General features: G+C 40.6%; 1 protein-coding gene across 3 annotated transcripts; it reads right to left on the reverse strand.

Annotated features, from left to right (window-relative positions):
- Positions 1-1,520: 1,520 nt before the first annotated feature.
- Positions 1,521-16,603, reverse strand: kif7 (kinesin family member 7). Of its 3 annotated transcripts, none has more exons than XM_047364084.1 (20): positions 16,323-16,603; positions 14,934-15,306; positions 14,545-14,742; positions 14,051-14,450; positions 13,621-13,968; positions 12,948-13,140; positions 12,708-12,863; positions 12,419-12,577; positions 11,584-11,738; positions 10,681-10,784; positions 10,349-10,489; positions 10,053-10,258; positions 9,737-9,934; positions 8,762-8,887; positions 8,474-8,650; positions 8,178-8,393; positions 7,828-8,034; positions 7,456-7,654; positions 5,997-6,158; positions 1,521-2,069 (listed from the first exon to the last, which is right to left on the reverse strand). In XM_047364084.1, exons 2-20 carry the CDS (start codon positions 15,262-15,264, stop codon positions 1,690-1,692), a joined length of 4,056 nt encoding a protein of 1,351 aa, XP_047220040.1. In that variant the 5' UTR covers positions 15,265-15,306; positions 16,323-16,603; the 3' UTR covers positions 1,521-1,689. The 3 variants fall into 3 exon arrangements, with proteins under 3 accessions (XP_047220040.1, XP_047220042.1, XP_047220041.1); XM_047364086.1 differs by having other exon boundaries at positions 14,934-15,008; positions 16,323-16,601; XM_047364085.1 differs by having other exon boundaries at positions 16,201-16,325.
- Positions 16,604-18,702: the final 2,099 nt, after the last annotated feature.

Consider the following 18,702-nt stretch of genomic DNA (forward strand, 5'->3'; position numbering starts at 1 on the left):
ACCTCTGACTGAAGACACTGTTGTTGTAGGACAGTCTCATAAAGAGGATGCTCAGGGTTCTCCATAATGTTCTTCATTTTATGAAGAATCCGTCTTTCCACAATGATCTCCAGAGGTTCCAGAGGAGTCCCCAGAACAGAACCAGCCTTCTTTATCAGCTTGTTGAGCTTTTTTTTAAGTCCCTGGCTCTGATGCTGCTTCCCCAGGAGATGATGGTAGAAGAGATCACACTTTCCACAACAGACTTATAGAAGATATGCAGCATCTTGCTGCAAACACCAAAGGACCTAAGCTTCCTCAAGAAGTACAGTCTGCTCTGTCCCTTCTTGTAGATGGCTTCACAGTTGCATCTCCACTCCAGTCTGTTGTCCAGGTGAACACCAAGGTATTTAAACTCCTCCACCACCTCCTCTCCCATGATGGAAATAGTTGTTAGATAACCTAAAATAGTAGAATGTTCAAAAGAATCTCATTCAACAAAGTTGTCAAGAGAAAAGTACAAAAAAATCCACAGCATGATAACTATCTGTAACAGGAAAAGTCAGCAATAATTGTAGAAAATATGCAACAACAAACTGGACGTTTCTATGTAACTGATAAAAAGACAGAGACTAGCCAGGGAGGCTGCCAAGAATCGACAGCAACACTGATGACCAACCATGAATTTCTGGTGTTGGATGTGCTCTACATGTAGCGATAGTCTTCTCTATTCTCCATATTTCTGCACCAAGAAGTAAGGTTGAAAGAAGCTTTTCCTTAAAGAAAACATCCAGGCTTGGCTAAAATATCCCAAAACCTTGGTTGGCTTATGGTGTGATGAGATCCAGGTTTGGCACAAAAACAACTGAACTTTTTTAGAAACATATTCAAATAAATATGGTGGTGGCTGCATCATAACCTGGGGTTACTTTTCTCAGACAAAACTGCATTTTAATGTTAAAGTCAATATCATGAATAGTTCTAAATACCATACAGTTTTGACTGAAAACCTCCAGGTGTCTGCTAAAAAACTGAGGTTGAAGGGGGGTTTTATTTTTCATCACTACAGTGACTCCAAGTATTTCTGTATCGAAGTGTCAACTAAACCAGAAGAAAATGAAATTTTTGGAATGGCCGATCCAAATCCAGAACTAAATCTGACAGAAAATGTGTTGGTTCACCTCAAAAGGGGCTGTGGACAAGATGGTCTCACAATCGCAGAGATTCTGAGAACTTTTGGAAAGCAGACTGAGCAAATATCAAATTTATCCTGAAATTGAATCAAAAGGTAGTTCAACAAAGTTTTAGTTTAACCTTTTCAATAATGTTAAATCAGGCTGGGTTTTTTTTTTTTTTACATTTTATCCTCTAATAGAATTGTTTTTTATATCCACTGTATATGTGTATACAATCTAAATAATACATTTTTTCTAAGAGACATAAGACGAGCTCCAAACGTCTTCAATCAAACTTTTTATAAAAAATATACTGCAGCATTTAAAAGAAAGCTAGAAAACTATAAACATGGTAAGTGCATAAAGTTAGTATTGGCATAAGAACAATTTTATTTTAAGACAAAGTGCTTTGCAGAAAATCAGTGGGATTTCCTTTGAAAACGTAATACAAAATTTTATAAAAAAATACAAAATGGCAAATTCAACATCATTCAGTCACCACATAAGACTCAGTGAAACATGGATTCATTTAGACTCATACAGGATTCTTCCGTACGTCAATTAAAACATTGTTTGACGGCTGCTGTGCAAAGTTGAGGCTGGAGCGACGAGACTCTCTGCGGGATTTAACGACAGGCAGGGAGGTCTGCACACCCCAGGACCCCATCCCTGCTTGAACCACACGGTTAACAGGAGAGTCCCCGGCTGCTTGAACCCACAGTTCTTCGATGACAGCAGGTTCCTCTGATGGAAGAGAAGAGCGCCTCCATGTGGACGGAAGCGGAGTGTTCACCAGTTCCCTCATTTCCTCCCTGGACCTGGTAGGTTTATCGGGATGTCCTGTCCCTCTGCCTGCAAGGCTGTCCTCAGGGCCTCGACTGCCCAGGTTTGCAGGTTTGCCATCAGAGGCTACGACTGAAAGACAGCATGTAGGCAAGATGTTAAGAAATGCAGAAAAACATTACATTTGACGGTCAGCATGAGCTAAAAGTTGTTTTAGCTGTAAATATTTTACCTGTAATAGATAACTCTTGGTGTCTTCATTTGGAATAACCCCAGATTAGTTAATCTCAGAGGCTAAAACTAACAGCTAATCCAAGAAGGGCCACAACCAACATGATCTTCTGATGTCTCAAAACGACTCCAATTTAAGAAAAGTTATTTGATGAACCTTTAACCTGTTTTTATGTTTGCATTATTTACTGAGAATCAATGATTACTTAACACTGTAAATGGAGGTAAGAGATGGTGCTTCATCAGTGATCTTTCTTTGTGAAATCAACTGAGAACGAAGCATGTAAAGTGTTTCTAGTCAGTGTTGGGACACCAGCCATGGGGACAAATGAAAGTCCAGTATGAACTTTTCTGGAACTTACAAAATAAATCGCATTAACCTACTTCCAGCAGAGCCAGGAAAAGGGGTAACAGCGGACTTCCTGTGACATCACTGTCCAAATAAAAACACTGCTTTCGCAGAGACCCTGTCTCTTCTACGCAGGTCCCCAGAGGAACTGGACCAAGGGACACAGTGCGCTAATGTCTCTTTGCTGGCAGACATAACTCTTCAAACTGGATCCAAGAGTGTCAAACGATCACGCGATCATATGCACTAAGTTAAGTATGAATGAATTGCTGTTTTTGTGCATCCGGTATTCATTTGTGAACGGGGTAATTAAGGTACAAGCGTGGGTTGATTTTCTCTCTGAGGTCTACAGAAGCAAACTGCGTTCCAGAGAGTTTCCAGCAGAGACCCTGTCTCTACAACGCCGAGTGGAGCAGTTTTCCCGGTCTGAAGGAAGGACAACGGGACCCCATCACCGTGGTTACAGCTGTAACCTGCAGTTACCACCCCACAGCTACGGAGGTTAGCTGCAGCTAACCCTTTGTTCACTGTGGAAGTTTTCTTCAAACTTCGTCGCCCGGACAACTTTTCCTCAGCACGGTTCACCTAAGAGGTTAGGTTTGGGCAGAGAGATGTTACTTAGAATGAAATAATCTAAATATTTTTGGTTTTATGAAGTTTGGTTTTATTTGTGTTGAAAACTCAGCTATCTTAGTGCTAGCAGATTAGCTGTAAGCACATGTGCTCAGTTTGCGTTCTGTGTTTGTGTTGTTTTTATAAAGTTAAGACAAACTTTATTTAAAGGGTGATTTTAAACACAGAATATCGGCCATATTGCGCCGTTCGCGCTTATGCATTTTAACCCTTTTATTGATGGTATTTTAATGGTATGTGTTTGATTCTGATGATAAGCTATAAGCTTTTTTGTTAGCTTTCACTGCTAACAGCTAAGAACACGTGCTTGCCTACTAAAGACCAATTACCCAAAAAGGTTGTGAGTTTTCAATCTAGTAAAATATTTCCTTAAATATTATTTTACTAAACTTGAAAACTAAGTAAACACCGTTAAGCCAATTTCTCCAGAAATATTTGGTTCTTATTCAAAATAATATTTATTTAAATATAATTTTAATAAATAAAGGCAGCTGATTAAACACCGTTGAGAAATGGTCATCCATAAGGTTGGTTTTATTTAGCAGATCATTATTTAAAACATTATTTTATTAAAATAATATTTTATCTGATCTTGCATTGTGAATGGTTGTCTAAAGGTATGCCAATTATTGCCTAAGTTGGTTCCAAGACTAACTTAACTTAATTTCCAGATTCTTCAAGATAATCCTTGGTTCTCAAACATAAACATTGCATGGTAATGTTGCATCACTCTTTTGGTCATGGTTTTCAATCATCTTTAATCAACTTGTTTATATTGTACATAGCCCATTAGTCTTTGTTATTCCTTAATTCTGCTTGTTAGTTTAGTTGGATTGTTTAGCATAGTAAAGAGTTTGTTGATTGAAATTTGTTTGACTTGGAGTTGACTTATTTTTGTTAATAAATTCTTGAATTTTATGAAATTATGTGAATTCATTCCATGTGTGTGGAGAGTTTATGCTGTTCAATAATGTCAGAGCTCGTCTCACATCTTTCTATTTTGTCCTAATATCATCGCCTTAATGGGCTGGTATTCACAGGACAACCCTTAACAGACCAAAATGTTATTTAATAAATATTAAGGTATTGATATTAAATATTAAATAATATATTCATATTCATAATTACAACATCAGTGTGAAAACAAATGAATTTGCATTTATTTATACTGGTATCATACTGCATTTCCATTCTCACACAGGAAGTTCATTAGTGGCATACCTCCATTTACCATGAGAATATTTCTCAGCTTCTGTGAAATAACCACCCAGTGCAACAATAATGTTGGTTAGATAATGCAAATTGCATATCAGAGAGTTATCAGAATTTTTCTCCAGTTTTAGCCTCTCTTCACTAGCTTCCTGCTGCATCAAGGATACATTTTAAAAAATTTGCTCTTACATATAAAGCCCTGAAGAATCAAGCTCCATCTCATATTAAATATCTGACTGTTCCAGCATTTTTTTTTTTTTCCCTGCTATCGGTGGAGGTGGACGCTTTTTCTCTGTCTCCCGCACCCCTCCCATATCTGCTTCAGCTCTGTGTCTTGTCTTTTTTTGGAGCCTCTTTTTGCACATCTTCCAAATTATGGATTTGGTCAGCTGGTCTCTCAATACAATTGATCAAATTTTCTCGACGAGAAGACAGGGGTCGGGAGAGCCCACTTGCCCGGACGGGACATTTTTCTCCGGATACACGATGGACTCCTGGCAGAAGTGGAGGATTGTGTGTCTGTCGATAATGTCAGTCGAGGATGTGGAAGATGTGTATATAATTGGATGTTTGATATCAGGATTTCTGCTTTTTGGAGTCAGCGATTACCTGGCATATCGGGAAATTCGGAGAATGTCAGCAGCTGTTCTGGCCATTGTGAGGCTGCCTGGCATGTGTGATGGGATCTTCAGAGCGATCAACACTCAGACTGAGATGTTACGTGAGCTGAATCGCAGACTGGATGTGATCCTTACACAGGATTGCAAGTGGGTTGCGGTTCCTGGACTCAGGGGTGAAATGGTATAAATCTTGGAGAAAGTTGTTCGCTTGGATCTGGCAGAAAGACCAGGAATTTGTCTATTTGGATTCGCCTTTGAGAAGCACCAGTGAGACTCTCAAGGCTGACGGAAAATTAAGAGTCAGCCTAACCCAAATAATTATTGTTTTTCTGAATCTGGCTCCCCTGCGCGGCCTTGATGGCTGGCTATCTTCAACTTCTCCTGGAAGTTATGTAAACATGACGCTCTGCTCCCTCTACCCCCTCCCTTCCCTGAGGACATCTGTGGACCTGCTCAGAACTTTGTGGCCGGTTGATGAACATTCCAACGTACCATCAAGGACAATGGCCTCTGTGACAGTGCTTCATGGACTTACTTGCACACACTCACTTGCACACACACACATGCTCAAGATAAACATACGCACCCCCTCACACCACCTTCACCGTTCCCAGCATGATGTTGTTTTGTAAACTCGTTGCTTCTTTCTGCTGAGGTTTTTTGCAATCTCAAACTGTATCCTGCTAAGGATAAAGTGTGAAATATGATTTTTTTTTTTTTTCCCTCTACTTACCTAATGTGGCCTCTTTTCTCATCTAGCAAGGGCAGCGCAAAGCCTCGGTGACCCGTCCCCCCATTGTCTTGTGTCATGATGTCTGTTTGGATGGGTTGTACTGGAATTCTAATTTCCCCTCGGGGATCAATAAAGTATCTTTGAATTGTATATTCCTTCGAGAGCTTTTTTCACCCAGAACGCAGGTTTACTTGCGGTTTAAAAAGCAGAAGTTAGCTGCCAGCTTTTAATGCAATGAAAATCTTAATAATATAAAGATTTTAACCAGTTCTAACCTTTACCGTTGGGATGGTCTTTAGGCTCACTAACTGATCCACAGAGCTCTTGCAGTTTGTTGCTTAGCTCCAGATTTGTTGTCCTGTGGTGGTTGATCTCCTTGATAAGATTATGGATCTGTCCCTCGTACTGCCGCTGCCGTCCTGCCAGGCCCTCGTCCATTTGTTCTTTACGACCAGAAAAACAAACACGGAGGTTTATGGTTATCTTCCATAACTGCATAGCTTACAAACAAAAACTCCAGTAAATACACTTTTAGATTTCAAATATACTTACAGTTCTGTAAAAATGTGATTGCCTCCTTATATTTTCACTTAAATCATCTTAACAATCAATGTCAGATAAACTTAATGTAAGTAAATACAGACAAGGAGTTTCAAATGATGATTGCATTTATAAAGTGAAAAAATGCTATCCAAACCATCTGGCCCGGAATGAAAAAGTAATTTCCCTGAAACATAATTAGTAGTGCCATCCTTGGTGACAACTGCCATCGGATATTTAGGAGCCTTTACGTCACAGTGGAGGAACCATGACCCATTCTGCTTTGCAGTTATTTTAATTCAGCCAAACAGGAGGGTTATGGAGGATAAATTGCTTGTTTAACGTCATGAATCCTCAATGACAATTTAGGTTTGGACTTTGAATAGCCCACTCTAAAACCTTCATGTTGTTTTGTTTTGGGTCATTCAGACGCTAACTTGTTGGTGTGCTTCAAATCATTTTACTGTTGCATAACCCAAATGTGCTTGAGCTCTAAACTCAGGATCTGATGGCTGGACATTGTCCTTAAGGATTTCTATCAAAAGAGAACATAATTTATGGTCACATCCATTACAGCGAGTTATCTAGGTCCTGTAGCAGCAAAGGAGCCCCAGACCATCACTACCAACACAGTGTTTGACTCTCCGCATGATGTTCTGAAATGCTCTTGGGGTGTATTCACACTTGCTACTTTTGGTCCGCTTTAAATGGACCAGAGTTCGTTTCCCCCCTTGGTCTGGACCTTTTGTGCAGGTGTGAATACACTCAAGCGAACCCTGGTCCGGACCAAACAATTTTTGTCCAGTCTCTCTCATAAACCTTTTCAGACTGTCAGAAGTTGATAACTTTGTTGCCAATCTGTTCTTGAATTGTTTTTTTTAAACGCAGCATGATGTGCATCTTATTGCAAGCTTTTAGCCCACTTCATGCCGTTAAGCGGGTTTTCTTTAAGTGATTTCTTGATTTTACAGGTCTTGCAGCCTGGGTGTGGCTTCTGAAATGAAACCCCTTTCCACAAAAACTGGTTATTCACGGCCAACTCCTGATTTATCAGGAGGAGCTAGAGGTGGATTGGTTTAGATAAAATCAGTTTAAAGATCGGGAATATGTTTGACAAAATAGCAAAAGAAAGAAATATGTAAACCTTCTGAGCGGCATATTGGCAGATATTCCTTTTTTGGGGCAGGGTGTGACTCTTACCTCGACACTGCTGCAGCAGCAGCTGCACGCTCCTCTCATGCTCCTTCTGCTGCTGTGTGAGACGCCGATCTGTGTCGAACTGTGCACGGTCGAGGGCATTTTCCAGCCACTGCACCAACCTCTGTTGCTCGTCCAGCTGCATCTCCAGCTCGGCCAGTGCGAGCTGCAGCTTTCGCTCCTCCTCACGCAGAGACACCACCTACACAACGCAGCCACATGTTGTTCAGAACACGTACGGGTACATTTCGGAGAGAGGGTCACCGTGCAGCTGTTTAATCAGAGGGTGATTACACTCACATAATTGATGAAACAGCTGGCAAAGTTGTATATGTATCATGCAAGCTGAGAAAATAATACATTTTTTAAACAAACCTTGTCGAAGTACTTGCACAGCAGAGCTCTGGTCTCGGAGGCGGATAGATTACTGAGCTTGGCCATGAGGTTCATTTCCCACTGGGACAGCATACTGGCAGAAGCCCTTAGCTGTCTCTGCCTCTGAGTGATGGCCTCATTCTTGTATTCAATAGCTGCATCCAGCGCTTCAATGGCCTCGTCCAGCTGGAAAAGGGTCCGCTCCTCCTGAAAAGACAACCCAGTGAACAGATGTGCATGATGATGTGAAATAATTTCCAGCCACAGTTAATGACGATATTAATATAACCATGAGACTGTTCAATATGTGTCATAGACCGGCAAAGGTTGGGCTTAAAGCATGAACTGACCTCAGGTGAGAGCAGGTTTCCCTTCCGCAGTTTATCATCCAGCTCAACGCGCTGTTTGAGCAGCAAATCTTTCTCGTGCCGCAGGTTGGAGATCTCTTGTCGGATCTGTTGGGAGTCCTGAGCGCTGCTGCTGCGAAGGAGGCCGTTCCTCTCACTGAGCTCTTGCTCCAGTGTCTCGATGCGTCCAGTAAGTGTCACCAAATCTTTACTCAAGGCCTGGACAAAAGATTAAAACCATAATCTTCATTATAAATCTGCAGCATCAGTAAATTGAGTTTATTTGTGTTGGTTAATACCTGACTGGAGCGGAGCCTCTTAGTCTCCAACCCACTGCGTTCCTGCAGCAAGGCTTCTTTCTTGGCCAGGATCTCCTCTCGTTTCGTCAGTTCTCCTTCCAGATCCTCCAGCGCTTTCCTCTGATCTAGTACACGTTCCATTTCCTCATCCAGCCAGCGCTTTTGTTCCTCAATCTTCTGCCCTCACATGATCAAGGCACAAAATTAGGTCAAACCACCACTTCTTATAACTAATTAATGTTAAAACACTTCGATGAATAATGTGTTTTAGACCAGCTTTTGTCTCACCTGTTGCTCTTCTAATGAAATGACAGATCCATTACTTCCACTGCGTCTCTGTCTCTGGAAGGCTGCAATAACCTCCGTCTTTATCTTCAGGACCTTCTGCTGCTGCTCATTTTTTATCTCAAGTTCCTGTAACAAGATATAGATCATAGATTATAGGGCAAATATAGAGGAAAACTGTCTAAGCTACCATGCTTTTAGATTTCTTCCATGGCTTTATGGTGTTAATAGTGTTGCTTGCGATTGGAAAAACTATTTTAAATGAGGCTTTGTTCCACCTGCGTGAAATTTTAGTATTTATAGTTTTATGTTTTGTTAAGAATCAGTACCATAATAAAAACCTGTGAATGTGTCTCTGACGACTCTAACAGTGACATGAATTATCGGTCAATTTCATATGACAGCTGTTTGGTGCACTTTAAATGGGCCACAGTTTTTTCCAGAAAGTCCACTTCATTTGGACAGGTGTGAAAACCCATCTGCTGAACTCTCATGTGGACCAAACAAGCAAACTCTGGCCCGCCTGAAAACATGGGTCCTGGTTTGTTTCATGTGAACCCTGGGGCAGTTCACATGCAGTGGGAAATGCAGACGTATATCCAGAGCACCAAACAGAGAAAGTTAACCTCCTGCGTTTGTCTCAGCTTGCTGCCTTGCCTGCTCCTCACGCTAGGCAGCTTTTTCAAAAAAAGTAAATAGGTTTGAACATCAAAGTAAAAGCAGGAACTTCAAACAGTCATAAATGTGGTGTTGCTCTATTGTTTTGTTTCATCTGAAAGGGGATGGATTTTTTTCTTCTTCATGCAATTTTTCCCTCATGCTCATTATTCACTTCAGGCAATAGAGCATAAAGTGAGCAGCTGTTGCAACTGCGTGATGATGTCCAGGCAGTTTGGTCCACTTTCAACAGTGCAACCACTGACAAATGAAGTTATGACATTTTTGAAATCATGCTCCACTTATGTCGCTTAGCTCTACCTTGACTCGGTGAGTCCTTCGCTGCATTTCGGTCTCCAGCCGTCGTTTTTGCTGACTCTCCTCACGCAGGCGTCTCTGCAGCTGTTCCTGCTGCTGCTTCATGTACTGGACACTTCTCTCCAGCTCCAACACACGGTGCTCACTCTGGACTGGAAGGTTGGCCAGACGAGCAGTATCCCTCTGTCGCTGACTGAGCACCTAATATTCAACCAGAAATATTACACTGTTTAAACCCCAAACTCAAAGGTCTGCAGGGTTTCAATTTAGGCATTACGTTAAACTACCACCATTAAATCAAGGAAATAATATGTCCAACCTGAACTCTGTTTTGAGCAGCAGCTATCTTCCTGCGACATTCCTGCGCTCTGCTCTTGTCTGTTGTGCTTATCTCTCTCTCTTGTCTTTCAAGATCCTGCAGTTGTTGTTGAGCCTCCTGCAGCTCTTGACGGGCCTGCACAGCTTCACTTTCCAGAGCTGAGATCTTATGGCTGTACTGCTTATTCAGGGCCTGAGCATCCTTACCTAAAGGAAGGACAATCAGCCGACATACACAGCAAAACAAAAGGACATCTATCGGGCTGCAAAGGTGCGAAGGAGGTGCAGAAAGGCTACCTGTTTTGACCAGCTCCCTGATGAGTTCTTCCTTCATGCGGATGGTGACAGACAGCTCCCTGATCTTTTGCTGTGCCTGAAGAAGCCCACACTCTGATATCCCCTCAAAGCTTCTCAGACTTTCCCCACTACTGGAATTAGCTTCACAGAGATTTGAGAACATATATTTGAAGTTAGCTGGGTCACAGCTTTGAGATATTCAGACCTGCCCACCTTTAGGAAAGTCTAAAAAGAACCACCTGAGGCTCAAAAGGTCAAACAAGAGTGGTCAAAAATGCTTTGCATATTCAGTATTTAGTACTGAGTATTTAGGAAACAGCTGATAGACTTACATGCTTTTCTGGCTAAACAGGGGTGCAGATCTGGCTCAGCTTCACCAACAGTTCCTAGTCCACCTGAAAGCAAGTCCCGCTTGGTCCAGGTCAGATTCACCGGCCTGGTAGAGCAAACAAAATATAAAGTGCACATTTTTCGTTACAAAATATTTACATTTCTAAAGTCTTTTCTGTAGTTTTCTAACATTCTAGACATTTGAATATAAAATGTAACTTTGGGCCTGCTTGAAAAGTAGATGAGTCTTTTCATTCGTATGTTTCAATAATCATGAAACCAAACAATGCTTCCAGTATTTGGAGCTCAGTATAGGGCCATTTAACTGCTTTTGTGGCGTCTGGACTAATTTAGATCAGCTCTATTTAAAAAACTATAACTCCTGGACTTGTCAAACAAGGAATGGAGTATCCTAGAAAAAAATACAGATCTCTTAAAGAACAGTTGGTGAACTTTGGTGCCTTAATTTTGTTGGCAAAAAAGCTCCAAAAGAGCAGTTTAATGCTTAGTTTGGCATTTTGGACCAGGTTGTTTACACACGAAACAGCTCTTAAAAGTCGCCCTTTTTCTATTTTTGAATGAGCATGCATTCAGGCAGATAGTAAAACAAACATTACAAAAGGGTAAAATGTTAAAATCAAGATGTGATGTAGAAATTAGAGATAAATTATGTAGTTTTAACATAAATGAAATGAATCATTTATTAAGCCTAACATTTTGTCCTGTAATCAATAATATGCAAAGTCAAATATTTTTCTATACTTCATTTTCATTTTTTCATATTTATTAAAACCTGGAAAATGATAAAAGAAAATTCTAGACTTTCCCAGACTGTAGGAAAAAACAATAAGCACTGGACAATGGTACTGACAGCCATTACATCATGACTCCGTACTGGTACAGACCTGCATTTCTCCTGGCTGATGTTGGGATGATCGGCCTCCTTTTCCCTGTAATAGTTCTCTGTTACTCCTGAGATCTCCTGGTCCTCCTTAAGTTTCTCCTCCAGATCAGGACCTGGTCCTATAGGACCTGGTCCTATATGACCCGTCAAGCTGACCTGTAATCATACACACAGAAAACAGGAAGATGAACAAACATGAACAACTTTACAGGACTGCATAAGAGCTGAGACTGAAAAGTTTAAAGCCTGTAAGTTTAAAACACAAGAACATGTGTGTTGATTTAATTTTGTAGCACCAGGATCAGCATTACTGCTAAGAAAGTTCTGTTCTGATTATTTTGGGTTGACTTTACAGCTTCATCACCAAAGCATCAAGTCTAATGATTAGGGTGGATGTTTTGTGATATTTGTGTAAGCAGCATGATAAAAAAAAATATTGTATGAGCTTTAATATCCTTTAATTCTTTGTTGAAACTGAAAACAACTTCCTCTGTGGGAAAAGTGCTGACGATCAGACCCCTCAGAGACGATTCCAGCTGCATAATCTAGTCAATATTACAGGAAACGATGAGCATGCTCTTGTTTTGCACAGGTCACTTCAGCAGGGGTACTAACCCAGCTCCTGTCAACATTGATGCTTAACATAAAGACAGGTCTACGGTCCAGTTTCATTTAAGTTGTGGTTTTCCACATTTGAATGGTCAATGTGAGCTTTTTTCAAATCAAGTGGGAGCTCTGATTTGGTATATGTCTGCACAAAGTGATGATTTTGTAGAAGATTGCAACTAAATTAAAAAGAGGAGAAGATTTGCTCTGGTTGGGAACTTTATTTTTACCTGTCTACATGTGCTTCCATTCTGACCATGCTGCAAGGAGCCCATGGGAGCGGTGTGCGGCCTAATTCTCAAGTTGAGCCCGAGACCCATCGGTCCGAGAGTAGACAGCTGGTATCGCAGCTCTGTTATCAGATCCTGCTGCTCCTGCAGCTTGTCACTCTTATAGAGAATAAAGAAAAATGCTGTAAGTATAACATTACGAGCCAGCTTGGGGGAACAAGTAACAGGTGAGTCTGTTTAATTCTGTCAATGCTGCTCTAGTGGAAATCACATTTAAACTGTATCTGACCTGCTGCTTGTATTGCTCCATAGCGTCCTCCAGTGCTGCTAAGAAATCGGTGTTTTCCTTCTCCAGCCGTTGGATTTCTGACTGAAAATGAATAACGCTTTCTTCTTTTTCACTTTCACGATCATCGTCCCAGCTCTCCTCCCCAGCTTCTGTGTCCTGTAAGAGGACTCGTTAAACAAATCAGTAAAATACCCATAAGTCAGTAAATCTTTGACTTAACTCTATCTGAAAGAATCGTACATGATTCCTAATAGAAGGCCTGGCTCTTCTCAATGCGACGCTGTCCTCGGTGGAGCTGTTCTCGATACCGCTGTCTGGTCCGGAGGCAGTCGTGAGCCCGCTCCGCTCCTCCTCCACCGAGCAAAGCCACTCCTTCACCCTCAGGCTCTGCTCGGTGGTTAAAGACCCCTCGCTCTGCAGCTCCCGCAGCAACCTGCTCCACACCAACAGCACACAGATCAATGCAAGAAACATGAAGTCTAAGAAACTAAATGGGCTAAAATCTATCCAATTAAAGACTAAAACACATTTCACACCTGAGAAAACAACAACCTGATGCAAAGAGATATTGATCAGTGAACTGAAGAAAACCTATAGTTTTTCCACACCAATTAACTAATTTTCCCTTACATTTCTGTGTGTTTCTGGCTTCTTTGGAGATTTGAACAGATAATTAGGTAAATGCAACTGTAACAGCGGTATAATGTTTTGTATTCAGACATATGATTAAAATGCTATATTAACCATGACTGCCATGTGCGTGTGAGAAACACTACAAATGGATCTATCTCTGATCCTAATTTTGCAAATTAACGAGCCACCTACTGGTCGGTATAAATCTGAAAAAAAAAAAAAAAATCATAAGTTTATAATTAAAATTTTAAGTTAACTCCTTCAGTAGATGTGCTTGAACCTGTAAGCGGTGTCAGTGCAAGTCCTGTAGTGAGCGCTCTGTGCTTGCAGCCTGCTGATCTCTGCCTCTCCGACTCGAGGTCGCCTGTTTGGATCGGCGTGCGCAATGATTCGGGTCTCCGAGCGCTGACGGTTTTCCAGAGCCCTACGAAGGGCCTTAATTTGCTGCTCCAGTCCTTCCACGCGATCCGGTTCACGCTTGCAGTTGACCATAGCTCGGTTTTGAATGTTTCTAGCCCTTGTTGCATAGTTCAGTGTGTTCAAGCTCTCGTCAAAGTCTGACGACGATGGGCTGATGCAGGCAATCATCAGTGTTTTTGAATTTCCTCCAAGAGAGTCTTTTAGTATCCTAGTTGAAACGAGAATGAAGTATATTAGAGATGTCATATGACAACGTTTTATTGTAGATTATAACACCCTAAAAGACATACCTTGTGATTTTAGAGTCTCTGTACGGTATATGAGAGCCCTTCCTCTTCTGGTCCCCCAGGGCCCCGATAACATTTCCCAGAGCCAGAAGGCCGCTGTTGATTTGGATGCTCTCTTTCAGTCTCTCTCCACTGTTACCCGTCCTTAAAATCCGCTCTGACCCAGCCAAGTCTACAAAGTGGAACTTGGAAGACAACACTTGTGGCCCAGAGCTTCCAGCAATCCCACAAAGGCGAGAGCTTCCACGACGCTGATCCATGTACAAAGTGAAAATGGTGTGAGACCTGCTGGAGTTTGGATTCATCTGGGTTGCTCCAGTGTGTCTGGCTGTGTTTCCTGACTCTAGCAAGCTCAACACCTCATCAAGACCCTCTACTTCACTCTCCTTTACGCCACACAACACTGCCAAATAACATGAAATGAAATTTAAAGTAGGAAATGCTACGTTGTATTTCATTTTGCACCAAAAAAACAAATAAGTTATCTAAATGCGTACCGATGTTCCCCTTGTCCTCCCGAATGTGGATGTCCTTGCTGGCGGTCTTTACTTCCAGTAAGTCTTTGAACTCCTCTTTGTAGACCTCCAAATAGGAAACTCGTACAGAGAAGTCCGCGAGGTCGTTTTCATCGAGCAGCTTGAAAACATCAGCAACCGCCCTGGGGATGATACCCTGCTCCTCATCTCTGAAGGAACCTAAACATGCAGGTAAATATTCAGGACTGCATAAAATCAAACTTGTAAACCAAGTGCCAAAAGGAAGGACATTTATGTAGTTTTGCCTAAAGCAAGATAATGAGAAAAAAATGAAAGCAACTTTAGCTTTAGGCCTTAAAATTAATACTAATAACTTTAAGGAAAACACTAAAAAGTGAGAAAGAACTTACTAATATTAGCTTCTCCAATAGTGTAAGTCTTGCCTGAGCCCGTCTGGCCATAAGCAAACACTGTGGCGTTGAAACCTTGAAAGAATGCATCTATGAGCGGCTGGACAGACACAGAATACACGTCCTCCTGACAGCAAGTCTCTTCAAACAGGAAGTCAGAAACAAAGTGTCGATCATGGCCCAAAGTGACCCGGTTCAGCTCAGGGTCTACGGTGATACAGCTCTCATGGCAGTGCAGGAGCTCCTTGGGAAGCAGGGGACGAACTCGAACTGCAACTTGGACAGCAGAATAGTCCCCTCTACCTTGGCTTGCAGGCACTTTGGGAGACATTGTTCTTCTCTCCTCTGTATTCCACTGTTATGTATGGGTCATCTTTGAGCCATTACAAAAAACAAAAACAAAAATCATCTGTCAAGTTTTCTACTAAGCTAATGTCTGGTTGATGAATATTAGACACACTATTATGAATAATAGTGTGATAATGCCACAAAGCTGCTTGAGGACTGTTGTTTTAGTTAATTAAAGCTAGAAAGTTACCTTTACAAATAGAGAGATGTTATTATTTTTTCAGGATAAAAGCCTTGCAATCCTAAAGTCTTTAGTTAAATTTTTAGGGAGACACAATGGGTTTAAAATTCTGTATTTTTGGAAATTTACTGTAAAAAATAATAAGGGTGACAATGAAATTATTAATAGGTTGAGCCATGGTAATGGCTATAAATGCATCAATTGATACAGTCAGATAGGGCTATTCACATTACATATGCCCATTTCATTTGTTCACAAAAACTTGATACCAATAATGCATGTTTCACTGGTTGTAAACAAAACAGTTTCTAATGTATTCACAGTAGAAACTGCAACATTTTCCAAACCATTTTATTTTTTTATTTGGATGTGAAAACCATCAAATTCATTTCGCAGTTGTTGATTTTAAGCACATATTTATTAGAAGTATACATATAATTATCACTTACCAACGTTTTCCAGCATCATATTTATTTAAAATAAGTTATATCACCAACGCAGCGGAGTTGTTGCGCTGCTCTGTTAGCAGGGTAGCAGTTAGCTGGCTATTGTTTGTCTTAACAGAGTAAGCTGGGCAACTAAATATAAAAGTCACAAAAACAAACTTAGAGCCTGCTGGCTTTTTAATAGTCGTGTTAAATACCAAAAGGCGCAGCAAAGTGTAAACAATGCTGCTTGTTTTCAACATTACCTGCAGCTAAGCTAAAGTTAGCCAAACGTTTAAACAACAATCCCTACCTGAAGAAGAAGAAGCTGGATCAAGTTAGGTTAACTCAGGTTTAACTCTGATAGAGTTCATATGGGTGAGGTTACACCGTGTGGGTGGGTTAGTGTGGGAGATAACATTTAACACAACTTACTTCGGGGTAGGAGACGTTTCAACATGGATTCAGGATAACACGGGAGTTTTTCCTTTTTTTTTTTAGGAGAATGGAAGTTGGGGGGCAGACCAGGGGAGGAGCCCTGCAGCAATGTTGGGTTAGCAGAGCAGACGAGGGATCACAACCTTCACTTTACTGTTAGAGATGGAGATACAGAAAACTGACGGCCGAAAATGCACAGGATTTTTCTACTCATTTTATGTCAGTCAGACAGTCATTTTCTACCGCTTATTCCATAGTGAGTCACGGGGGAGCTGGTGCCTATCTCCAGCAGTCTATGGGCGAAAGGCAGGGTACACCCTGGACAGGTCGCCAGTCCATCGCAGGGCAACACACAAACAACCACGCACACACTCATTCACACACCTAAGGGCAATTTAGAGAGACCAATTAACCTAACAGGCATGTCTTTGGACTGTGGGAGGAAGCCGGAGTACCCGGTGAGAACCCACGCAGAACTCATTTTATGTCTCCTTATAAAATTTCTTTATGCATCGTGCTGACTGTGGCTCATGTAATCTAAAAGTTGTGGGTTCGAATCCAGGCTCACATGTCGGTGTGCCCCTGAGCTTCAGCCAGGCTAGATGATGTATATGGCCCTAATGTTTGCTGGTTTATGTGTGTGTGTGTGTGTTTATGAATACACTTTCTGTCTGGTTGTTAATTTGACTGGAGGTTTGTGTGGTATTCTTTTTGAATTCAGAGATTATGTTTGGGTAAAATTGCCAAATCTATACTTTTTTTGTCTATTATTTATATTAATTATTCTGTCTTTCTATCTTCTACTATCTAATTGAATTTAGCCAGGGGCCTTGAAATAAACCCATAATGGGACACAGCAATGAAATGTGCATAATGAATGCATTGGTAATAAATGCCAAGGCTGAACGAAGCCGAGGTTTGGATCTGTATAAAAAGTACCAAAAACGTGATTTTAAACTTTTTTTTTAACAGTAAAACTCTTCTCTCTTAGGTGCCCATCTCTTTACGCATGTGTGACTTTGAAAATGCTACTTGCAAGTAATTTATAATAAAACCCATCTGTGGGTGGCAGGAGGCAATGGAGCGGATTCAACCAATCAGAGTAAGATCTTATGTTTGGCCCGGGTTTTTCAGATGCCCTTCATCTCTGCCGTCCCCTATGGCACACAACACCAAGGTAAGTTCATTTTAGGAGGCTTTCTAAATGGCGTAATTACCTCATCAGCATGTTTTGCAGAGACCATTTATGTGATTCAGGTGTGTTGGACATGGGGAGTATCTAAAACATGGGGCAGTGGCCCTTTAGGATCAATAATGATTCAGGTGTGTTGAATCAGAGACACATTTTAAAGCTGCACGACACTGGCCCCTTATGACTGGAATTTGACACCTAGGAACACAAACAATGTTCCTTATTACCTGGGTTATTAGACTCAAGTAATGGTCTAATATTGGATCACTGCCAAATCTTTAGAAAGATCCATGTATAAAACCGAGTTATTATATTATTTGGTAAGTCTGACTATATTTGGTATTTGAAAATTCATTAAGCAGTACTTTCTCTTTATGCCAGTCAAATGTTCTTGTACATTCATGCCATCTGTATTATCTAGTTTAATATTATTATTATTGTTAGTTTATGATTATTGAGTTTGCTCTCATTAAATATAACTAAGTTATAAGAATTACTGGAGGCAAAAAAAAAAAGAAAAAACAAAAGTGAAATGAGGAAACATTTGAATGAATCTGAAAAAAAATTATAATTTAGTAAAGAGAGGTCAAGCAGGATCTGACAAAAATTCAATAGTGTAGCCAATTCATTAGTTGGTCAAAAAAAGCTGACAATGAAACTTTGTTGGTCTTGTTTGCTACATCACTCAGCTTACTCTTAAACCATCATATTTCTTAGCATTTTATTTCCTCTAAAGTTTGTATAATTATACTTAATCTCTGTAGGCTTTGAGCTAATGACACTAATGTCAAATTTTTTGTGCACGCAATCCTGGCCAATAAAGCTAATTCTGATTAATTTAAGGGTTTGCAGGAATATGGGGTTTGTCAGTCAAACTGAATTAAAAACAGCCTCAATCACAATATGTTTTAAAGTGCCTGGATTATTATGAGATGCTCTCAATATTATGATTAGCTGATTTTATCATCCTGGCAAAAATGTTGTTACATTAAAAACAAATTATTTTGAGAAATTCTTATCAGTTACCCCAAGTTAATATCCCATTCTGAATCCTGCTCTGAGGTACCTCACCTTTTTTTTCTTTTTAACATAATTTCCTGTCTTTTATATGTGGCAACATAATTTAATTACTTATTAGATCTTTCTGTCCCTACTGTTAGTTTAACATAACACTACAAAAGGTGT

The sequence above is a fragment of the Girardinichthys multiradiatus genome, chromosome 4 (assembly GCF_021462225.1).
Source record: "Girardinichthys multiradiatus isolate DD_20200921_A chromosome 4, DD_fGirMul_XY1, whole genome shotgun sequence".
In the NCBI taxonomy this organism is placed as follows: domain Eukaryota; kingdom Metazoa; phylum Chordata; class Actinopteri; order Cyprinodontiformes; family Goodeidae; genus Girardinichthys; species Girardinichthys multiradiatus.